General features: G+C 37.3%; 1 protein-coding gene across 13 annotated transcripts in view; it reads right to left on the bottom strand.

Annotated features, from left to right (window-relative positions):
• CP (ceruloplasmin) overlaps nucleotides 1-19,229 on the bottom strand; it is a 63,394-nt gene that overhangs the window by 23,626 nt on the left and 20,539 nt on the right. For all 13 annotated transcript variants that reach the window (XM_026015767.2, XM_026015768.2, XM_072727107.1 and 10 more), the window contains 6 exons: nucleotides 19,004-19,143; nucleotides 17,718-17,870; nucleotides 15,816-16,027; nucleotides 4,429-4,579; nucleotides 2,508-2,720; nucleotides 1,204-1,411 (listed from right to left, as the gene is read on the bottom strand). In XM_026015767.2, coding sequence (XP_025871552.1) covers nucleotides 1,204-1,411; nucleotides 2,508-2,720; nucleotides 4,429-4,579; nucleotides 15,816-16,027; nucleotides 17,718-17,870; nucleotides 19,004-19,143 — 1,077 coding nt within the window. The remainder of the gene's footprint in view (nucleotides 1-1,203; nucleotides 1,412-2,507; nucleotides 2,721-4,428; nucleotides 4,580-15,815; nucleotides 16,028-17,717; nucleotides 17,871-19,003; nucleotides 19,144-19,229) is intronic.

A 19,229-nucleotide genomic window follows, 5' to 3' on the forward strand; every position in this document is an offset into this window, starting at 1 on the left:
CCAAAATTCTGAGCCCAGATCTCATGGATGAAGAATTCCCTGCTTGATGTAGTATTTCTGGTTTATAAGAGCTGAAATGGCCCTGTGTTTCCAGCCACTCCCTTTCCCTAAAGTTTGCATTGACTCCTCATAGCTCCTGTAGACACTTGACTATTTTACTTCCATCACTTGAAATAACCTTTTACTCTTCTATGCTACAAATCATACTCCCCATCACAGTCAAACTAACCAGCTAACCTTAGCTTAGCTACAGGTTACCAGGCATGTTGTGCATCCCAGATCTGAACACATGTCCATCCCAATCTCTCAAATCATATCCATGTTGTATAAGATGAGGGAGGGGAAAGTGGTTGGAAAGATCTTCAAGAAGTGTCTAGTGATACTGCTCTACATGTAGTTTCTGAAGCTCCAGAACTGATGCACTTATATTTATTCACAATGAACTTATTTTTAACACTTCCATAGTGTACATGTTATTGGTGGTTTTGAAGCATATTTTCTCTATAAGTTCTTGGACAGAGCCCATATCTACTACACTGCCCTCAAGAATTTAAAATATTCTTCACACATGATAGTTTTAAGAATGCAAAAGAATGGATTACTGAACTGATAAGGAAATCTCTGGAGGAAAGATAAGATAAGCAGCAAACAGCTGGTAAGGAAAATAATATTTTAGCTTTGAATATAGGCATTAATTTTTGTTTAAGTTTGAAAATTGATAGCAAGATAATGGCACGTGAATATAAGAAGATCATCCAACAGAAAAGAAAGTAAGATGAGTGACTATAAAGAATCAAATGAAGGGGCAGCCCGGGTGGCTCAGGGGTTTAGCGCCATCTTCAGCCCAGGCTGTGATCCTGGAGACCCAGGATCGAGTCCCACATCAGGCTCCCTGCACGGAGCCTGCTTCTCCCTCTGCCTGTGTCTCTGCCTCTCTCTCTCTCTCTCTCTCTGTGTATTCTCATGAGTAAATAAATAAATCTTTAAAAAAAAAAAAAGAATCAAATGAGGGAGATGGAAATTTTCCTATGAGAAAATTGTGAGAACAGAAATTAATAAGGAAAGGTTCCCAGCTGGGAAGCATTTTGTCATTGTTCTGTTGTTACTGCTTAATGCAACTGTTTGTTTTTCTAAAATTTAGCCTAATTCTTAATTCTCTGAAAGAGAAAACTTAAAATTGGGAATCAGAGTCTAGATAATTACTTTTGTTCTTGTAAGAGACGCAACTCCTGTTCCCATTCTCTACTTGGAGAATAATCCCATTCCACCTCCACTGCTGCAATGTAGTAGAACCTCTCTGACCGGTAGTGGCCTACATGGGCAGACTGTTGCTTGCATTTGTTCACTGTGTATTTTTGCTTCATGCCTCCTGTGTAGTGATCGGTTGTTAGGCATTCAACGTCAAAAGTCCCTGGAATGGTAGATAAGAAAGCATGTCACTCCTTTGCTCAGCTCCTTCTATGGCTCCTCAACTCACTCAGAATGAACACTAAAGTCCTTAACATGGTTTGGTTAGATGATCACATCAGCTACCACTCACACTGCTCCAGTCACAGAGGCCTCTTTGCTGTTCTTAGAACAAGTCAAGTATGTGCCTACTTTAGGGCCTTTGCATGTGCTGTTTCCTCTGCCTGGAACACTCTTCCCCAAAATATCCATATAGCTCACATCTTTACTTAATTTAGCCTCCTGGTTAATAGTCACCATATCAGAGAATTCTTACTCACTTTCCCACATCAGTCACTAGCCCCTTTTCTGCCATTTTTCTTTGTAGTACTGATAACCCTACTTGCTATATATATTAATGTACTTGCTTCTTGTCTGTGTCCCTGCACTAAAATTTCCATTTCACAAGAGCAGTTTATCATTTTTGTTTCACTCTTCTATTTATACTTGTCTAATGAATAATGGAAGAGATGACATAGGACTTGTTTTATGTTGCAGTGGCATAGAATGAACCAGATAGGGCCTGAAGCAAGTTAGCATGTTTCATGTTTTGGTTAAAGTTCTTTCTTTTTTGTTTTAGTTTGCTTTACTCATTCAGAACAAGGCCTATAGGTATCTCTCATTTTGCATGGCTATATTTCTAGTATAGGACACTCAATTGCAAACCACCAACAAGCCATCACTACATGTAAGCTGCAGAGAGATGACAAAAAGTTTAACTGCAGAGCTGTTATGAAAGTCATTCCCTTTCTAGTCTGATTTGCCAGCTATCTTTAAAAGGACCGTAATTTAAAAAGAGAACAGTTTGAGGATTCTACTATGTGGAAATGGGAGAAACCACAGTTTACTCTTCACTTGTTACTCCTTTCCTCTCAACAGGAAGGAAATGGACCTATCTGGCACATACTTAGCTAATAGTGGCCCAGATGTGCTCTTCAAGGGAAGGAAGGGCATTTGGGAGACTTGGGGAAGAGATGAGTTTTTCACCCAACACAAAATTTTAAACCAAAATGACATGAATTGATTCAATGGAGACTTGTCTTGACTTTAAAGAAATATACCTGGAGTATCAGGCTGCATTATGAGCGTAGTAGTTGTTTGAGGGAAGAGGTTTGCTGTGTCTCTTCTTTCTCCTTTTGACAGATATGTGTTTCCTGTAAAGTAAATCCCATGTACATCAGCCTCATTTCCAGCACTGAATAAGTACCACACAACTGAATCTCCTCGGCACATGTTGAGACCAGGCTGATTCCCGTACATGAATCCATTAATGGCTGTAAAGTTGGAAAATTATATTTTAAAAGTGGTTTACCTTATGTTCTGCTACATGACAACCTCCCAGATTTTCCAGAGCCAACTTTGTTTATTTAATTTTTGAAAGACTTATTCATGCCTGCCCCACCTCTTTATGCGTCAGGAGTGTCTCTGCAACTCCTTGCTGTACCCAGCAAACCCAGAACAGTTCCTGACTGGAAGGGGAAGAGCCAAATGTGGGGTTCTTAAAGTTCTGCACTGTTCTTCCCAGCTAGCCACTTCTTAGTTCTCTCAACAGTCATATTTGTAAGCACCCAAATGTATGAATAATAACAGTTATTCCTGGGCACTGTGGACTGGGAATGTGTTTGTCGCTTTGGATGGTAAATTCTCTGATTCATCTTGAATAACAGGTAAGAGTGAATACAGGAAGTTTTCTCTCACTGCTATGACTAATAGGTAATAGTCTCAACTTCTCCAAAATGCAAAAATGCAAACCCAAAAGGAATATTTTAATGATTGCGACTAGTATTGATCCAATTAGAAAAACAACATCAGTCTGTAACCCAACTTTACATTTGTTTCTTCTTACTACTACAGTGATTTTTACATGTAGGCCATTAACAGTGTGGACATTCTGAACAATTAGCTTACTGTCTCTAGACCTTTAGAATTACCCTGGGAACTAAATAGAAAATCTGATGCTAGGTTTTTAATGAAGTAAACATTCCTGGAGGTTACCCTGAGCACTTAAAAAATAGTTTTAACAGTTTTAATAAAACTCCCAGGGGATTCTAATTTGTAGACAAGGGTGAGAATCTTTGAAGTTCATTGAAAACAGAGACCGTATCTTTCCTCATATTGAATAATAAAATGAAGCTGTCACCATTGAACCACAGGCAAGACACGCATCTAATCCAGTAGTTCTCAAACTTAAGCAAGTATCACAGTGATGTAGAGGGTTTGTTAAATAGAGATTGCTAGCCCCACACATAAAGTTTCTGATTTGGGCAGCCCCAGTGGCGCAGTGGTTTAGCACTGCCTGCAGCCCAGGGTGTGATTCTGGAGACCCAGGATTGAGTCCCAATTCAGGCTTCCTGCATGGAACCTGTTTCTCCCTCTGCCTGTGTCTCTGCCCCTCTCTCTCTGAATAAATAAATTTAAAATCTTAAAAAAAAAAAAAATAAAGTTTCTGATTCAATAGGTAGGAGTTGGGGCCCAAGAATTTGCACTTCTTCTTTTTTTTTTTTATAAATTTTATTTTATTTTATTTATTTATGATAGTCATACAGAGAGAAAGAGAGGCAGAGACACAGGCAGAGGGAGAAGCAGGCTCCATGCACCGGGAGCCTGATGTGGGACTCGATCCCGGGTCTCCAGGATCGCGCCCTGGGCCAAAGGCAGGCGCCAAACCGCTGCGCCACCCAGGGATCCCGAGAATTTGCACTTCTAACGAGTCCCTGGGTGATGCTGAAACTGCTGATCCAGGGGCTACATTTTAAGGACCATGCATCTAATTGCTCTATTTTGTATGTTTTATTATTCTAGATTAAGCAAAATGAAGAATATTTGACTGATACCTTAAATATCAACATTACCCTCAAAGTTATATTTAATCATTTATTGAAAATTAAGCAATGGGCAAAGCTATTAGCATTTTTGGTTTCATTGAAAGCATTCCACGTGCAGTACTGAAATAACCTAATATTGGCGATGATTCATACTTACAGTGCATCTTATTAGATTCCTGAAAGTCTTCATCTTCCTTATTTACCAGATCAGGTGCAGTTGTAAACATTCTAATATTTTCATCCAGGAGTAAACTTTCATTCTCATCAAAGACTGTGGGAAACAGATAGAACTCCTTGTCTACACCTTTCTGTAAAACAAGAACAATGAGGTGAAGATAGGATAAGCGAAGCAGAAAGACTTCCCTGTACACAATACTATTTGTGCACAAACTCACCAAAGGAAGGATAAGAAGTTTCCATTCCTCTTTGTAGATGGGGCTCGTGAAATAGTCCAGCTGACTACCAGAGTTTTCACTACTATCTGTGTAGAAGATTTTTGGTTCAACATGATCTAAGTCTCTCTTGGCACCTACAACTTTTGACTCCTTTCCCCACCTTCCTGCCAGTTCTGCCCAAACCAAGTGAACACACCAAAAACAATGATTAAGGTGGAGAGAATAGGTGCCTGTGCCAGAAATTAAGGAAAGTGACATCTGCGTTCATGAAAACTTGAAGAATTTCTGTAAGATAGGAACCATCTTAAATAAAGACATAGCCTGCCAAATGAGGGGGGCCAGGAATTCACACAATCTCCAGTCATCTGGAAAAACATTCTCCCTTCCTCTGCCCCTGTCCCTGGTGAAAAATAAGCAGGCAGAAATGCTATCTGGTCTATGAAATGTTTCATTAGTTCAGAAGAAGGCAATCAGTCTAAGAAATCAAAGCATATGAGCCCCTAAAAACTAGATGCTCCCTCAGAGAAGAGAAAACTTTAGAGACTATTGCATGTCTTTCTTCTGAGATATTTTTTTCAGATGAGAAACATGATTATCAAACTTTTAAAGATTTTTTTATTCATTCATGAGAGACAGAGGGAGAAGGAGGCACCATGCAGGGAGCCCGATGTAGGACTTGATCCAGGGACTCCAGGATCACGGCCTTAGCTGAAGACAGATGCTCAATCCCTGAGCCATCCAGATATCCCTGATTATCAAACTTTAAAAATCTAACAAAAGCAGAGAACTGAAGGTTAGATTCTAAAACTGAATCAGTGATGAAGATAATTTTTTAAAGATTTATTGATTGGTTTGAGAGAAAGAGAGAGTGGGGGTAGGGGCAGAGGGAGAGAGAGAGTCTCAAACAAACTCTGTATGGAGAATGGAACCTGATGCAGAACTTGATCCTATGACCCTGAGATCATGACGTGAGCTGAAACCAAGGGTCTGACACTTAATTGGCTATGCCATGCAGGCGCCCCTGTGATGGAGATAATTTTAAGAAACCAGAAGAAAAGATTCAAAGATGAAAAAAATATATATAGTAATGATTTCATAAAGAGAGACATTATAAAAGGGGAAGACATAATGATAATAAGTAATAGTGGAAATGTTTACCACCATAAAGAGAAAATTCAGATTCAAAAGCTTCACTGAAAACAAGCAAAGTAGTCATAGAGATTTATGTTTAAAAATATTTTTGACAAGATTTTAAAATTTCAGACATAGACAAGTTTCTACAATAAGTCATTTAAAACGTATTATCATTGGACTTCTTTAGCACAATAAATGTTAGAAGAAGATGGAGTAGCATTTATGTTTTTGAGGGAAAAAAGATTATGATACAAAAATTCTAAACCTAGCAAACAACAGAAATACATTCTCAGATGTGTATGGATTCTAATTAGAGGACTGCTACAATCACTTGTATTCTGATCTATAGAGAAAACTTCAGTGAAAAGTTTACAGGCCATGTCTTCTGATCATAATGCAACAAAACTAAAAAGTACTAATAAAGGGACAAAAAGTCAATAAAATTAAAAAGATCGTATTTGATCTAAATAATCTTAGATCAGAGAGGAAGCAAACATGGATTACTAAATATTTAGTAAGCAATGTCCATGAGAACAAGGCATAATGTGTGGAATATAACTAAACATATAAACTAAGAGTCTGAAATATCTTTTAAATTTCTTTTAGGAAGAGGGAGAGTGCACAGACATGTGTGCACAGGAATGGGAAGAGTGGAGGGGCACAGGAAGAGAGAGAATCTTGGCAGGCTGCACTCCCAGTGTGGAGCTTGACATGGGGTGGTCTCATGACCCTGATATCATGACCTGAGTCAAAATCGAATTGGATGCTTAACCAGCTGAGCCACACAGACACCCCTTAAATACTCTTTATTTTAAGTGAAACCAAATAAAAATAAATGTTTTTAAATATCTGAAAATTTTAGAAAAATAAAATGAAAAAAGGAGAATGGAATTAATAAAGGCAAAAGCATAAATAAAAATGTAATTAAAACACATTTTAAGAGACAAAAAAAGAAAAAAAGAAGAGAAGAGAAAAATGCCAAACTACTTTTTAAAAAAAATCACACAGTTGAAATAATTTTACAGGCAATTTCTTTCAAATCTCTAAGAAGTATATAATTCCAATCTATTTAAACAGTTCCAAAGTATTCAAAACATGGAAATTGTCCCAATTTATTTAATGAAGATAGAATAACCATAATATAATACTTTTAAAAAGCACACAAAATCTAAAATAATATCACTTATAGCTTAGGTGAGAAATTCTAATAAAACACTATCAAATTCAATACAGAAATGTAATTTTAAAAATATTTAAAAACCACAGTGCTCACGAGCATTTCTCACAGAGCTAGAACAAACAATACTAAAATTTATATGGAACCACAAGAGACTCCAAATAGCCAAAGCACCCTGAAAAAAAAGAAAGAAAAGCTGGAGGATTCATGATTCCAGACTTTAAGCTGTTATTACAAAGCTGTGATAATCAAGACAGTATGGTACTGGCATAAAGACAGACACAGAGATCAATAGAACAGAATAGAAAACCCAGAAATGGACCCTCAACTCTATGGTCGACTAATCTTCAAAGCAGGAAAGAATATCCAATGAAAAAAAAAGAGTCTCTTCAACAAATGGTTTTGAAAAAATTGGACAGCAACATGCAGAAGAATGAAACTAGACCACTTTCTTACACCATACACAAAAATAAATTCAAAATGGATGAAAGACCTAAATGTGAGAGAGGAAACCATCGAAATCCTAGAGGAGAACACAGGCAGCCACCTCTTTGACATCAGCTATAGCAACTTCTTACTAGACATGTCTCTGGAGGCAAAGGAAACAAAAACAAAAATGAACTATTGGGACTTCATTAAGATAAACAGCTTCTGCACATTGAAGGAAACAATCAACAAAACTAAAAGGCAAACTGTGGAATGGGAGAAGATATTTGCAAATGACGTATCTGATATATCTATAAAGAACTTACCAAACTCAACACCCAAAAAACAAATAACCTAATCAAGAAATGTATTCTTCCAAAGAATACATCCAGATGGCCAGCAGACACATGAAAAGATGCTCAATGTCATTTATCATCAGGGAAATACAAATCAAAACTTTGATGAGATACCACCTCACACTTGTCAGAATGGCTAAAATTAACAACACAAGAAACTGGTGTTGGCAAGGATGTGGGAAAAGGGTAATCCTCTTGCACTGTTAATGGGAATGCAAACTGTGCAATCACTCTCAAAAACAGTTGGTTTTTGAGAACAGAGGTTCCTCAAAAAGTTAAAAATAGAACTTCCCTACAATCCAGCAATTGCACTGCTCACTATTTACCCAAAAGATATAAAAATACAAATTTGAAGGGGTACATGCACCCTAATGTTTATAGCAGCATTATCAATGATAGCCAAACTATGAAAAGAACCCAAATGTCCGTCAACTAATGAATGGTAAAGAGGATGTATTCACACACACACATAATGGGATATTACTTAGTCATTAAAAAAGAATGAAATCTTGACATTTGCAATATTGTGGATAGAGCTAGAGTATATAATGCTAAGTGACAAATCAGAGAAATAAACAAATATAAATAATAATATAAACCAAATAAAAATAGAGAAAGACAAATACCATGAGAACTCCTCATGTGTGGAATTTAAGAAATAAAGCATAAGAACATATGTGGAAAGAGGAAGAGAAAAGGAAACAAACTATGAAGGATTCTTAATGATACAGAATAAACTGAGAGTGAATGGAAGGAAGAGGGTGAGGGGTGGGCTAGATGGGTGATGGGCATTAAGGTGGGCACTTTTATGATGAGCACTGGGTGTTGTTGTAAGTGAAGAATCACTGAATTCTACTCCTGAAACCATTATTTTACTGTATGTTAACGAACTAAAATTTAAATAAAATTTCGACAAGAAAAAACAAAAAACCACAGTGGTGAAATAATGTTTTTCCTCAGAAGTGCAAAACTGGTTCAACATTAGGAAATCCTTCATGTAGTTGGTCATGCTTACAGGTCAAAGGAGAAGAGATATATAATAATTTTCAAGGTAATCTAAAATTTTTTTAAATTAAATTACACATTTTGGCACTAGCTCTTCCCTCCACTTTACCCTAGATCTTTGTAAGCCTTCCTCCTTGAAATTTAGATCTCACCTCAAACAGTATATCCACCTTATATAAACTAGGATTGCTGTTCAGTATTATATTACCCTAAAGAGAAATTCCATGTTCTTGAATAGGAAGACTCAATATGGCCAAGTTGTCCATTCTTCCCAATTTGACCTATAGATTCAATGCAATCCCAATAAAAATACCAGAAAATGATTTGTCGATAGCAACAAAATGATTCTAAAGTTCATACGGAGAGGCAAAAAGACCCAGAATAGCTAACATAATACTGAAGAAGAACAAGGTTGGAAGACTGACATTTCCAACTTCAAAGCTTACTACCACACTACAGCAAACAAGACACTATGGCATTGGTGAAAGAATAGACCAATCGGTCAATGGAAAGAATAGAGACCAGAAGTAGACTCACATAAATTTAGTGAACTGATCTCTGACAAAGGAGCAAAGGCAATACACTGGAACAAAGACAGTCTTTTCAACAAATGGTGATGTAACAACTGGGCATTTACATGCAAAAAAAAAAATGAATCTAGACACATATCTTACACTCTTCACAAAAATTAACTCAAAATGGGTCACAAATCTAAATGTAAAAGGCAAAATTATGAAGCTTATAAAAGATAACACAAGAAAAATCCAAATGACCTTGGCTATAACTATTTAGGTACAACACCAAAGATACAACCTGTAAAAGAAACAATTGATAAGCTAGACCTCATTACAATTACAATTTATGCTCTGTAAAAGATAATGTCCAGAGAAATGAAAAGACAAGCCACACACTGAGAAAAAATATTTGCAAAAGACACATATGATAAAGAACTGTTTTCTAAAATATCAAAGAACTTTTAAAACTCAACATTAAGAAAACAAACAACCCAATTAACCAATAGGCAAAGACCTTAACAGACACCTCACTAAAGAGGATACATATATTGAAAATAAGCATATGAAAAGATGTTCTACTTCATATATCATTAGGGAAATTCACATTAAAACAATCAGAATGACCAAAACCTGGAACACTGAAAACACCAAATAAGGGCAAAGATATGGAACAACAGGAACTCCCATTCATTTCCAGTGGAAATACAAAATGGTATGGCTGAGCAACTATATGCTAACAAATTAGGCAATCTGGAAGAAATGGATGCATTCCTAGAGATGTAGGAACTACCAAAACTGAAACAGGAAGAAATAGAAAACCTGAACAGACCCACAGCCAGCAAGGAAATTGAAGCAGTCATCAAAGTCTCCCAACAAATGAGAGTCCAGGACTGGATGGATTCCCAGAGGAATTCTACCAAACATTTAAAGAAGACTTAGTACCTATTCTTCTGAATCTGTTTCAAAAAATAGAAAAGGAAGGAAAACTTCCAAACTCACTCTATGAGGCCAGCATTACCTTGATTCCAAAACCGGACAAAGACCCCACCAAAGAGAATTACCGACCAATATCCCTGATGAACAAGGATGCAAAAATTCTCACCAATGGGGTCCAACAGTACATTAAAAAAGATTATTCACCATAGACTAAGTGGGATTCATTCCTGGGCTGCAAAATGGTTCAACATCTGCAAATCAATGTGATACACTACGTTAATAAAAGAAAAGATAGGAACCATATGATCCCTTCCATAGATGCAGAAAAAGCATTTGACAAAACACAGCATACTTTCTTGATTAAAAGTCTTCACAGTATAGGGATAGAGGGAACATTGCAATACCATGAAAGCCATATACAAAAAAACCTACAGCAAATATCATTCTCAATGGGAAAAAACAGAGCTTTTCCCTAAGGTCAGGAACACAGCAGGGATGTGCACTATCACCACCTTTGTTCAACATAGAAGTAGAAGTCCAAGTGTCAGCAAACAGACAACAAAAAGAAATAAAAAGCATCTGAATCAGCAAAGAAGAAGTCAAACTCTCACTCTTCACAGATGACATGATACTCTATGTGGAAAACCCAAAAGACTCCACCAAAATTTTTCTAGAACTCATACAAAAATTCAGCAGTGTCAGGATATAAAATCAATGTATAGAAATCAGTTGCATTTCTATACACTAACAATGAGACAGAAGAAAGAGAAATTAAGGAGTTGATCCCATTTACAATTACACCAAAACCCATAAGATATCTAGGAATAAATCTAACCAAAGAGGCAAAGGATCTGTATTCAGAAAACTATAGAACACTCCTGAAAGAAATTGAAAAAGACACAAAGAAATTGAAAAACATTCCATGTTCATGGATGGAAAGAACAAATACTGTTAAAATGTCTATGCTACCTAGAGAAATCTATACATTCAATTCAATCCCTATCAAAATACCATCAATTTATTTCACAGAGCTGGAACAAATAATCATAAAATATGTATGGAACCAGAAAAGATCCTGAATAGCCAAAAGAAGGTTGAAAAAGAAAACCAAAGCTGGAGGCATCACAATTCCAGACTTCTAGTTCTATTACAAAGCTGTGATCATCAAGACAGTATGGTACTGACACAAAAACAGACACACAGATCAGTGGAACAGAATAGAGAATAGAAATGGGCCTCAACTCTATGGTTAAATAATCTTTGACAAAGCAGTAAAGAATATCCAATGGAAAAAAGGCAGAGTCTTCAACAGTGTTGAGAAAATTGGACAGCACATGCAGAAGAATGAAACTGGACCATTTCCTTACACCATACACAAAAATAGACTCAAGATGGATGAAAGACCTAAATGTGAGACAGGAATTCATCAAAATCCTAGAAGATATGCACAGGTAGCAACTTCTGTGACCTTGTTCGCAACAATTTCTTGCTAGACATGTCTCTAAAGGCAAGGGAAACAAAGGCAAAAATGAACTATTGTGACTTCATCAAGATAAAAAGCTTTTGCACAGCAAAGAAAACAGTTGACAAAACCAAAGGCAACCAACAGATAGGGAGAAGATATTTGCAAATGTCTTGTCAGATAAATAGCTAGTATCCAAAATCTATAAAGAACTTATCAAATTCAACACCCAAACCACAAAAAAATCCAATCAAGAAATGGGCAGAAGACATGAACAGATATTTCCCCAAAGAAGACATACACACAGCCAGCAGACACATGAAAAATTCTCAATATCAGTCAGCATTAGGGAAATACAAATCAAAATCACAAGGAGATACCACCTCACACCAACTAGAATGTCTGGAATTAAGTCAGGAAGCAACAGATATTGTTGAGGATGCAGAGAAAAGGGAACCTTTTTACACTGCTGGTGGTAATGCAAGCTGGTGCAGCCACCCTGGAAAACTGTATGGATTTTCCTCAAAAAATTGAAAATAGAGCTACCCCATGACCCACCAATTTCACTACTATGTATTTATCCAAAGGATATAAACATAGTGACTCAAAGGGGCACATGCACCTCAATGTTTATAGCAGCAATGGATTAAGAGATGGTACACACACACACACACACACACACACACACACACACACTGGAATATTACTCAGCCATCAAAAAGAATGAAGTCTTACCGTTTGCAATGACATAGATGGAACTGGAAGGTATTATGCTAAGCAAAATAAGTCACTCAGAGAAGGACAAATACCATATGATTTCACTCATTTGTGGAACATAAGAAACAAAACAGATAAACATAGAGAAAGAGAAGGAAAAAAAGATGAAAATTAAGAGGGATGCAAATCATAAGAGATGCTGAACTCTAGGAAACAAATTGAGGGTATCTTTTAGGTATTTTACCCTAAAGATAAAAATATAGTGATCTGAAGGTGCACCTGCACCCAATGTTCCTAGCAGCAATATCCACAATAGCTAAACTATGGAAAAAGCCCAGACATCCATCAACAGATGAATGGATAAAGATGTGATTGATATGTGTATCAATCTGGCTGACTACTACTCCAGCCATCAAAAAACAAAAACAAAAAACAAAAAACAAAATCAAAACAAAAAAAAAACAAACAAAAAAGAAAGAAAGAAAGAAATCTTGCTATTTTCAACAACATGGATGGAGCTAGAGGGTATTATGCTAAGCAAAATAAGTCAATCAGAGAAAGACATTTATCATATGATCTCACTCATACGTGGAATTTAAGAAACAAAACAGAGGATTATAGGGGAAGAGAGGAAAAACATAAGATGAAATCAGAGAGGGAGACAAACCATAAGAGACTTTTAATCATAGGAAACAAACTGAGGGTCACTGGAGGGGAGGGGAGTGAGGGGGCTGAGGTAACTAGGTGATGTACCTTAAGGAAGGCATGTGATATAATGAGCACTGAGTATTATAAGCAACTGATGAATCACTGACCTCTACCTCTGAAACTGATAATACATTATATGTTAATTGATTGAATCTAAATTTTTAAATGTAAAAAAAAAAAAAAAACCCTCAAAATGGTATAGCCATTTTGGAAGACAGTTTGGCATTCTCTTACAAAACTAATTACACTTTTATCGTATAGCCCAGAAATTGGGCTCCTTGGTATTTACTCAAAGGGTCTGAAAACCTGTCTACACAATAACCTGCACATGGATGTTTATGGCAGCTTTATGCATAATTGGCAAAACTTGAGAGTAATGAAGATGTTCTTTAGTAGGTGAATGGATAGACAATTTGGTACATTCAGGCAATGGAATGTTATGCAGTGAGAAAAAGGAATGAACTATTGAGCCATGTAAAGACTTGGAAGAAACCTCAACATGAGTTACCGAGTGAAAGAGGCCAGTCTGAACAGGCTGTATACTATATGATTCTAACTATACAATGTTCTGGAAAAAGGCAAAACTGTAAAACCAGTAACCCAGTGGTTACCAGGGGGTGGGGATTGGGATTAAGGGATAAATAGGTGCAACACAGGATTTTTTTTTTTTAATGAGAGACACAGAGAGAGAGAGAGAGAGAGAGAGGGAGAGAGAGAGGCAGAGACACACACAGGCAGAGGAAGAAGCAGGCTCCACGCAGGGAGCCCGACATGGGACTCGATCCCGGGTCTCCAGGATCAGGCCCTGGGCTGAAAGTGGCACTAAACCGCAGAGCCACCCAGGACACGGGATTTTTAGGGCAGTGGAAATATGCTATATGATACCAAAACAGTGGATACTTATCATTATACATTTGTCTACACCCACAGAATGTAAACACCAAGAGTGAACCCTCAGGTAAACTATGGACTCTGGATAATAACAATGTGTCAGTGTAAGTTCATCAATTGTACCACATGCACCCCTCTGTCGGAAATGTTGATATTGGGAAAGGCTGTGGGTGTGGGGGGTAGGGGATATATGGGAAATCTCTGTACTTTCTTCTTAATTTTGCTGTTAATCTTAAAGTGCTCTAGGAAGTTAAGTTGACAAAAATAGTAATGAAAAATAAACTATAAAGCTAAAAATGAAAGGTACTTTTACTAAGGGAATAGGTGAGAGGGGAGAAAGAATAGGAGCTAGACTTCTTTGAATATGCCTCTTTTTGTAGAGTTGATGTTGGAACCAGGTAAATATTTTACATTATTGTAAAATAATATTACAGTTTTTAAGGAAATTCCTAAAAGAAATAAAAATAAAGTTAATTAAATAAACCTGTATATCTGGTGGGTGGCAAAACTACACAGAGAGGAACTATTCCAAGTGACTTTGACTCTGTAATTTGGCTGAACATTCCCAGTGAGATCTACTCTACAGACAAAAAGGGCTGCAAACAAATCTTACGTTGTTTTCAGTAATTCTACTCCTGGCTGTAATGTTGTAATTATGATTCTGAGGCTGTTATATGTATAGTGTGGGATGAATTGAGTGAATGTTTATGTTGCATCATTGAGAACTAAGATTTTTCAGTGCAGCTGAAGGGAGGTATAGATGTAAGATTAATTACGAATCTCGGAAATGCTTAACATTCCCAATTATATATTATATATTCCCTGATGGAAATACCCAGTGCCATACACAAAGTAGTATTGAAAAAAAAAATCTACCCTGCATTTGATCAAACCTCTAGATCTAGCCACTGATTTATAAGTAATTGAGGGAAAGGGAAAGGGAAAGGAACATGTTTCATGACACCACAGGAATACGATCAGTAAAATCTAGGCCTGGGAAACATCCAGAGGATAAATGACCCTTGCAACAGAAAAAAATGCAAGGAAATAACCTTGAGAAACATATCAACCGAATGCAATGTGTGTATGTGTAATTACTTAACATTGATTGGAAATTTGATGATAGAATTTGATTAAAAAATTGATGATACTAAGATCATTATGATGATGATTTTAAGGTATGATAATTATATTGAAGGTATTTTTAAAAGAGTCCTTATTTTTTAAAAGTTCATATTGAATACTTAATTTAGAGATAAAAATATGATGGAGCTAGGTATTTCTATTTCCTGGTCAAAGGTCATTTCTTCCTTTCTAAAAAAATGTTTTAAGCAATATTTTCCTCAGTGAATGTTGAGTGACCAATTATCACTTTTTATTTGTGTGTTGACGTCTAAATGTATCATAAAAGACCTTGGATTCCAAGGAAAGTCTGTTTCCAGCTCATCTTAGAATTATCATGTTAGCCAGAGAATCTCTGCACAATACAGCTTTCCAGGAGCCTGAGAAAACTTTATAATAAATATCATGTGTTAAATCCTCAGTGTCTCAAAGCCCAGAATTTTCCTTACAATAATGATAATTCAGGGACTCCTGGGGGGCTCAGTGGTTGAGTGTCTGCCTTTGGCTCAGAGCGTGATCTCAGGGTGCTGGGATCGAGTCCTGCATTGGACTCCCCGCAGGGAGCCTGCTTCTCCCTCTGCGTGTCCCTGCCTCTCTCTCTCTGTATCTCTCATGAATAAATAAGTTAAAATCTTTAAAAGAGATAATGATAATTCACAGGGATTGGGAAATCATTTTTATTTTCCCTTATGGGACTTACCTGTTTCCCATTTGGTTGTAAACCTCCTTTTTTGCATATTTTCATTGGCCCGATAAGCCCAGTGAATATATCTTTGGTAGGATCCACAGCAGAATAATACATCTTAGATAGACAGACAGGGTCTTTGTAAGTGGGTCCCACTTCTTCGGGGACAGTCCATTCATAGGTGAATGTTTGTCCAGGTGCCACATGTGAAGCTGAAGGAGGCGTACCTATGAGATATGTCACATTGCAGAGGTTAGGCAGGCTTTCTGAGGTGGTCATTTGAGCCACAGAGTAGACTGGGTTCAGTCTAAGACCCACTTCTCAGTTCCTTATTATGAATTACAATGAAATCCTACTTGGATGGAGACCTACGTGTGCTCCTATGTCAGGTCACGGATGGGGGTGATTTCCTTTAGGACGCTTCCTCTTAACCACAATTGGTGCCTGCTATGGTCTGAATGTTTGAATTCTCCTAGAATTCACATATTGGAATCTCAATGCCCAATGTGATAGTGTTAGAAGGTGAGCCCTTTGGGGGCTGATTAGACCATGAGAGTAGAGCTCCTCCAAATAGGATTAGTGCCCTTACAAGAGATTGGATCCCACAATGCTCTCTAGGCCCTGTCACCATGTGAGAATACAGCAAGAAGTCTGAGACCCAGAAAAGGATCTTCATCCAACGATGCTGGCCCTCTGATCTTGGACTTCCAGTCTTCAGAGCTGTGAGAAATGAATTTCTGTTGTTTATAAGCTGCCTAGTCTGTGGTATTTAGTCATAACAGCCTGAACGGACTAAGACAGGGCTGCTCTCTCAGCGCCTGAGGATGTCCCCAACACTTTCATGTTAGATTATGTGTACTTCCCCCACAAACAGAACTTCACTTTCTTGAAGCAAGCGTTACCCCTACATTTCCTTTGTTAGAACAACAACAGAAAACAGAGGGTAATCCATACATTTTCTATTGAACAAAACTGAACTGAAAATAATTTCAGAACTAAAAGGTAAACTGCAGGGACACCTGGGTGGCTCAGTGGTTGTGCATCTGCCTTCAGCTCAGGACGTGATCCTGGAGTCTGGGATTGAGTCCTGCATCAGGCTCCTTGCAGGGAGCCTGCTTCTCCCTCTGCCTATGTCTCTGCCCCTCTCTCTGTGTCTCTCATGAAAAAATAAACAAAATCTTTAAAAAAAAAAAAAGTAACTGCAGATGATCTGTTCAAATATCCTGATTTTATACTTGGGTAAACTGAGGCCAGAAAGACTGAATAACATGCCCACGGTCACACTGCAGAGGGTGGCAAAGGCGCTAGGCTTCATCAGTCAGCCTGACATATAAAAATACCTAAATGCATGCATACCGGAATATTGTGTGTTATCAAAGTTCTATCAAAATGTTATAATGCTAAGAAAACAAACTCAGTACAATTACAATGATAAGTGTTTATACAGTATGATCTCAACCACATTTAAAATATATATTATATGTACACAGATGAAAGAGTGGAGGAATTATCTAAGAATGTGATAGGGGTTGTCTATAGAACTATAGGTAATATTTTTGGCTGTACCTTTTTATATTTTTCAAATATTCTAAAACGAGCATCTAACCTTATCATTGCAAGAACATTTTTCAAATTTAAAAATCACCCAAATAGTACTCTAGAAATGTATAGTTGATATAATCCCCATAAGTTACTACCAGCATTGTTAAAAATCATGCAGTTAAGGCAGGACCAAATTCCATACACCAATTGGAAATGGAAGAAGAGGTTTACTTGCTTCCTGGGATGGTGCCTAGGAATGATATAGGAGCAGTTTCCTTGGAAGTTTCTGCCTTCGGTTTTTGCAGGGCAGTTATCCCTGGGCGACCAGCAGCGTGGGTTATTAAATGTTGTTTGGTTACAGAACATTGTACTCACTTTCAGTCCGGGTGTTGTTACGTGAAGAATAGTATGTGCCCTCGTAGTTCTTACTGACTCTCACTCCAACTGGCTCAATACTGAGGGGATATTTTCCTTTGTTATAGAAAGTGACTCTGATGATAAATCCCACCTCTGCCCAAATGACAGGACCTAGGAACCAAGAGAGCATTGTTATCCTTCCTTGGTATAAAAAATACAAAATACACAAGATAGTTATTTTCTTTGGCTCATCCTCTGGCAGAAACTGCTGGGAACAACATCCTATTTGTGGAAGACCTGTTTTTTTAAAGTCCGTTATCAACTTGACATGGCAAGGCTAGAAAGAGGTAAGAAGGGCTTTTTTATTTAAATTCAGGCTAAGGAAATTGGTTATCATTTTTATCCAAGTCAGTTTACCAGCTTTATACAAACTTCAATGTCTATACTCTCCTCATCCTAGTCTTCTGTTCGCCAGATGTGTGATATTTGTCCCAAGCGTCAGGGGGCTGCTAGGTAAACCCTGACCACTCAAAGAGGGTATGTTAAATTGTCTTGGAGGTGAACAGTAACACTTTGGTGGATTTTCCATCATCAAAATTAATATTCTTACCAAATACAAAATGAAAACATAGATGTACATATTTTATGTAATATATAAAATGATATATATTGAGAGCTTCCCATGTGCTTTTCTGAGTGTTTATGTGTATTAACTCCTTTAATCCTTAAAAACCCCTTTATGAGGTAAGGCCTATTATTGTTACTATTGTCCCCATTTTACAGAAATAGAACAGGCACAGCAAACCGAGTACTTTTGAAGATCACACAGCTAATAGGAGAGGAGTGAGGATAGTCTGAATCCAGACTCTGTGTGCTCATCCTGTCTGAAGGCCTGAGCAAGAACAGGTGTCTGGGCTGTGCGCAAGGCTCTAGGACAGACCCCGAATTTTTTATTAGTAGCCTGAATTTTATTTCTACAGGAATGTACCTTCAGCTAAGAATAGAGGCTAACAGTTTTGTTGTCTATTTAAACCAAGTCATAAACACACAGTTCTCTTTACCTCTTGAAGGAAAAAAAAAAAAAACATCATTTGAAGTCAGCATAGGTTTTAGCGATGAAGATTTACTATTGGTAATTTGCACTGGGAAAGTAATTAGCTGCTGCATTTAATTATAGAATGGCCTTCCACATCCCTAGTTTATATGTAGAAATCATACTGCAGGTCCTGAAGTTTCTGTTCTTTCTGAAGTTGGGTAGCCCAGGACAAGAGTAAGATAGTCATAAATGTTCTGCATGGACTCACCCAGGATGCCAAGATGTTCCTCTTCAGGGCCTCTCTCCTTTCGATTTGTGAAGGAGGCATCTGTGTATGCACGATAAACCAGCTTTTTATAAGATCCTCCAATTCTTGTAGTACCTTGTTTAAAAAATACCTCGGAAGCACTGCCAAAAGAAAAAGAGTTTAACACTGGAGTTGAAAGCAGAACAGAAAGCAAGTATTCACACAGGAGAAATTGAAGAGAAAAATT

Source organism: Vulpes vulpes, chromosome 11 (genome assembly GCF_048418805.1).
Source record: "Vulpes vulpes isolate BD-2025 chromosome 11, VulVul3, whole genome shotgun sequence".
Classification (NCBI taxonomy): domain Eukaryota; kingdom Metazoa; phylum Chordata; class Mammalia; order Carnivora; family Canidae; genus Vulpes; species Vulpes vulpes.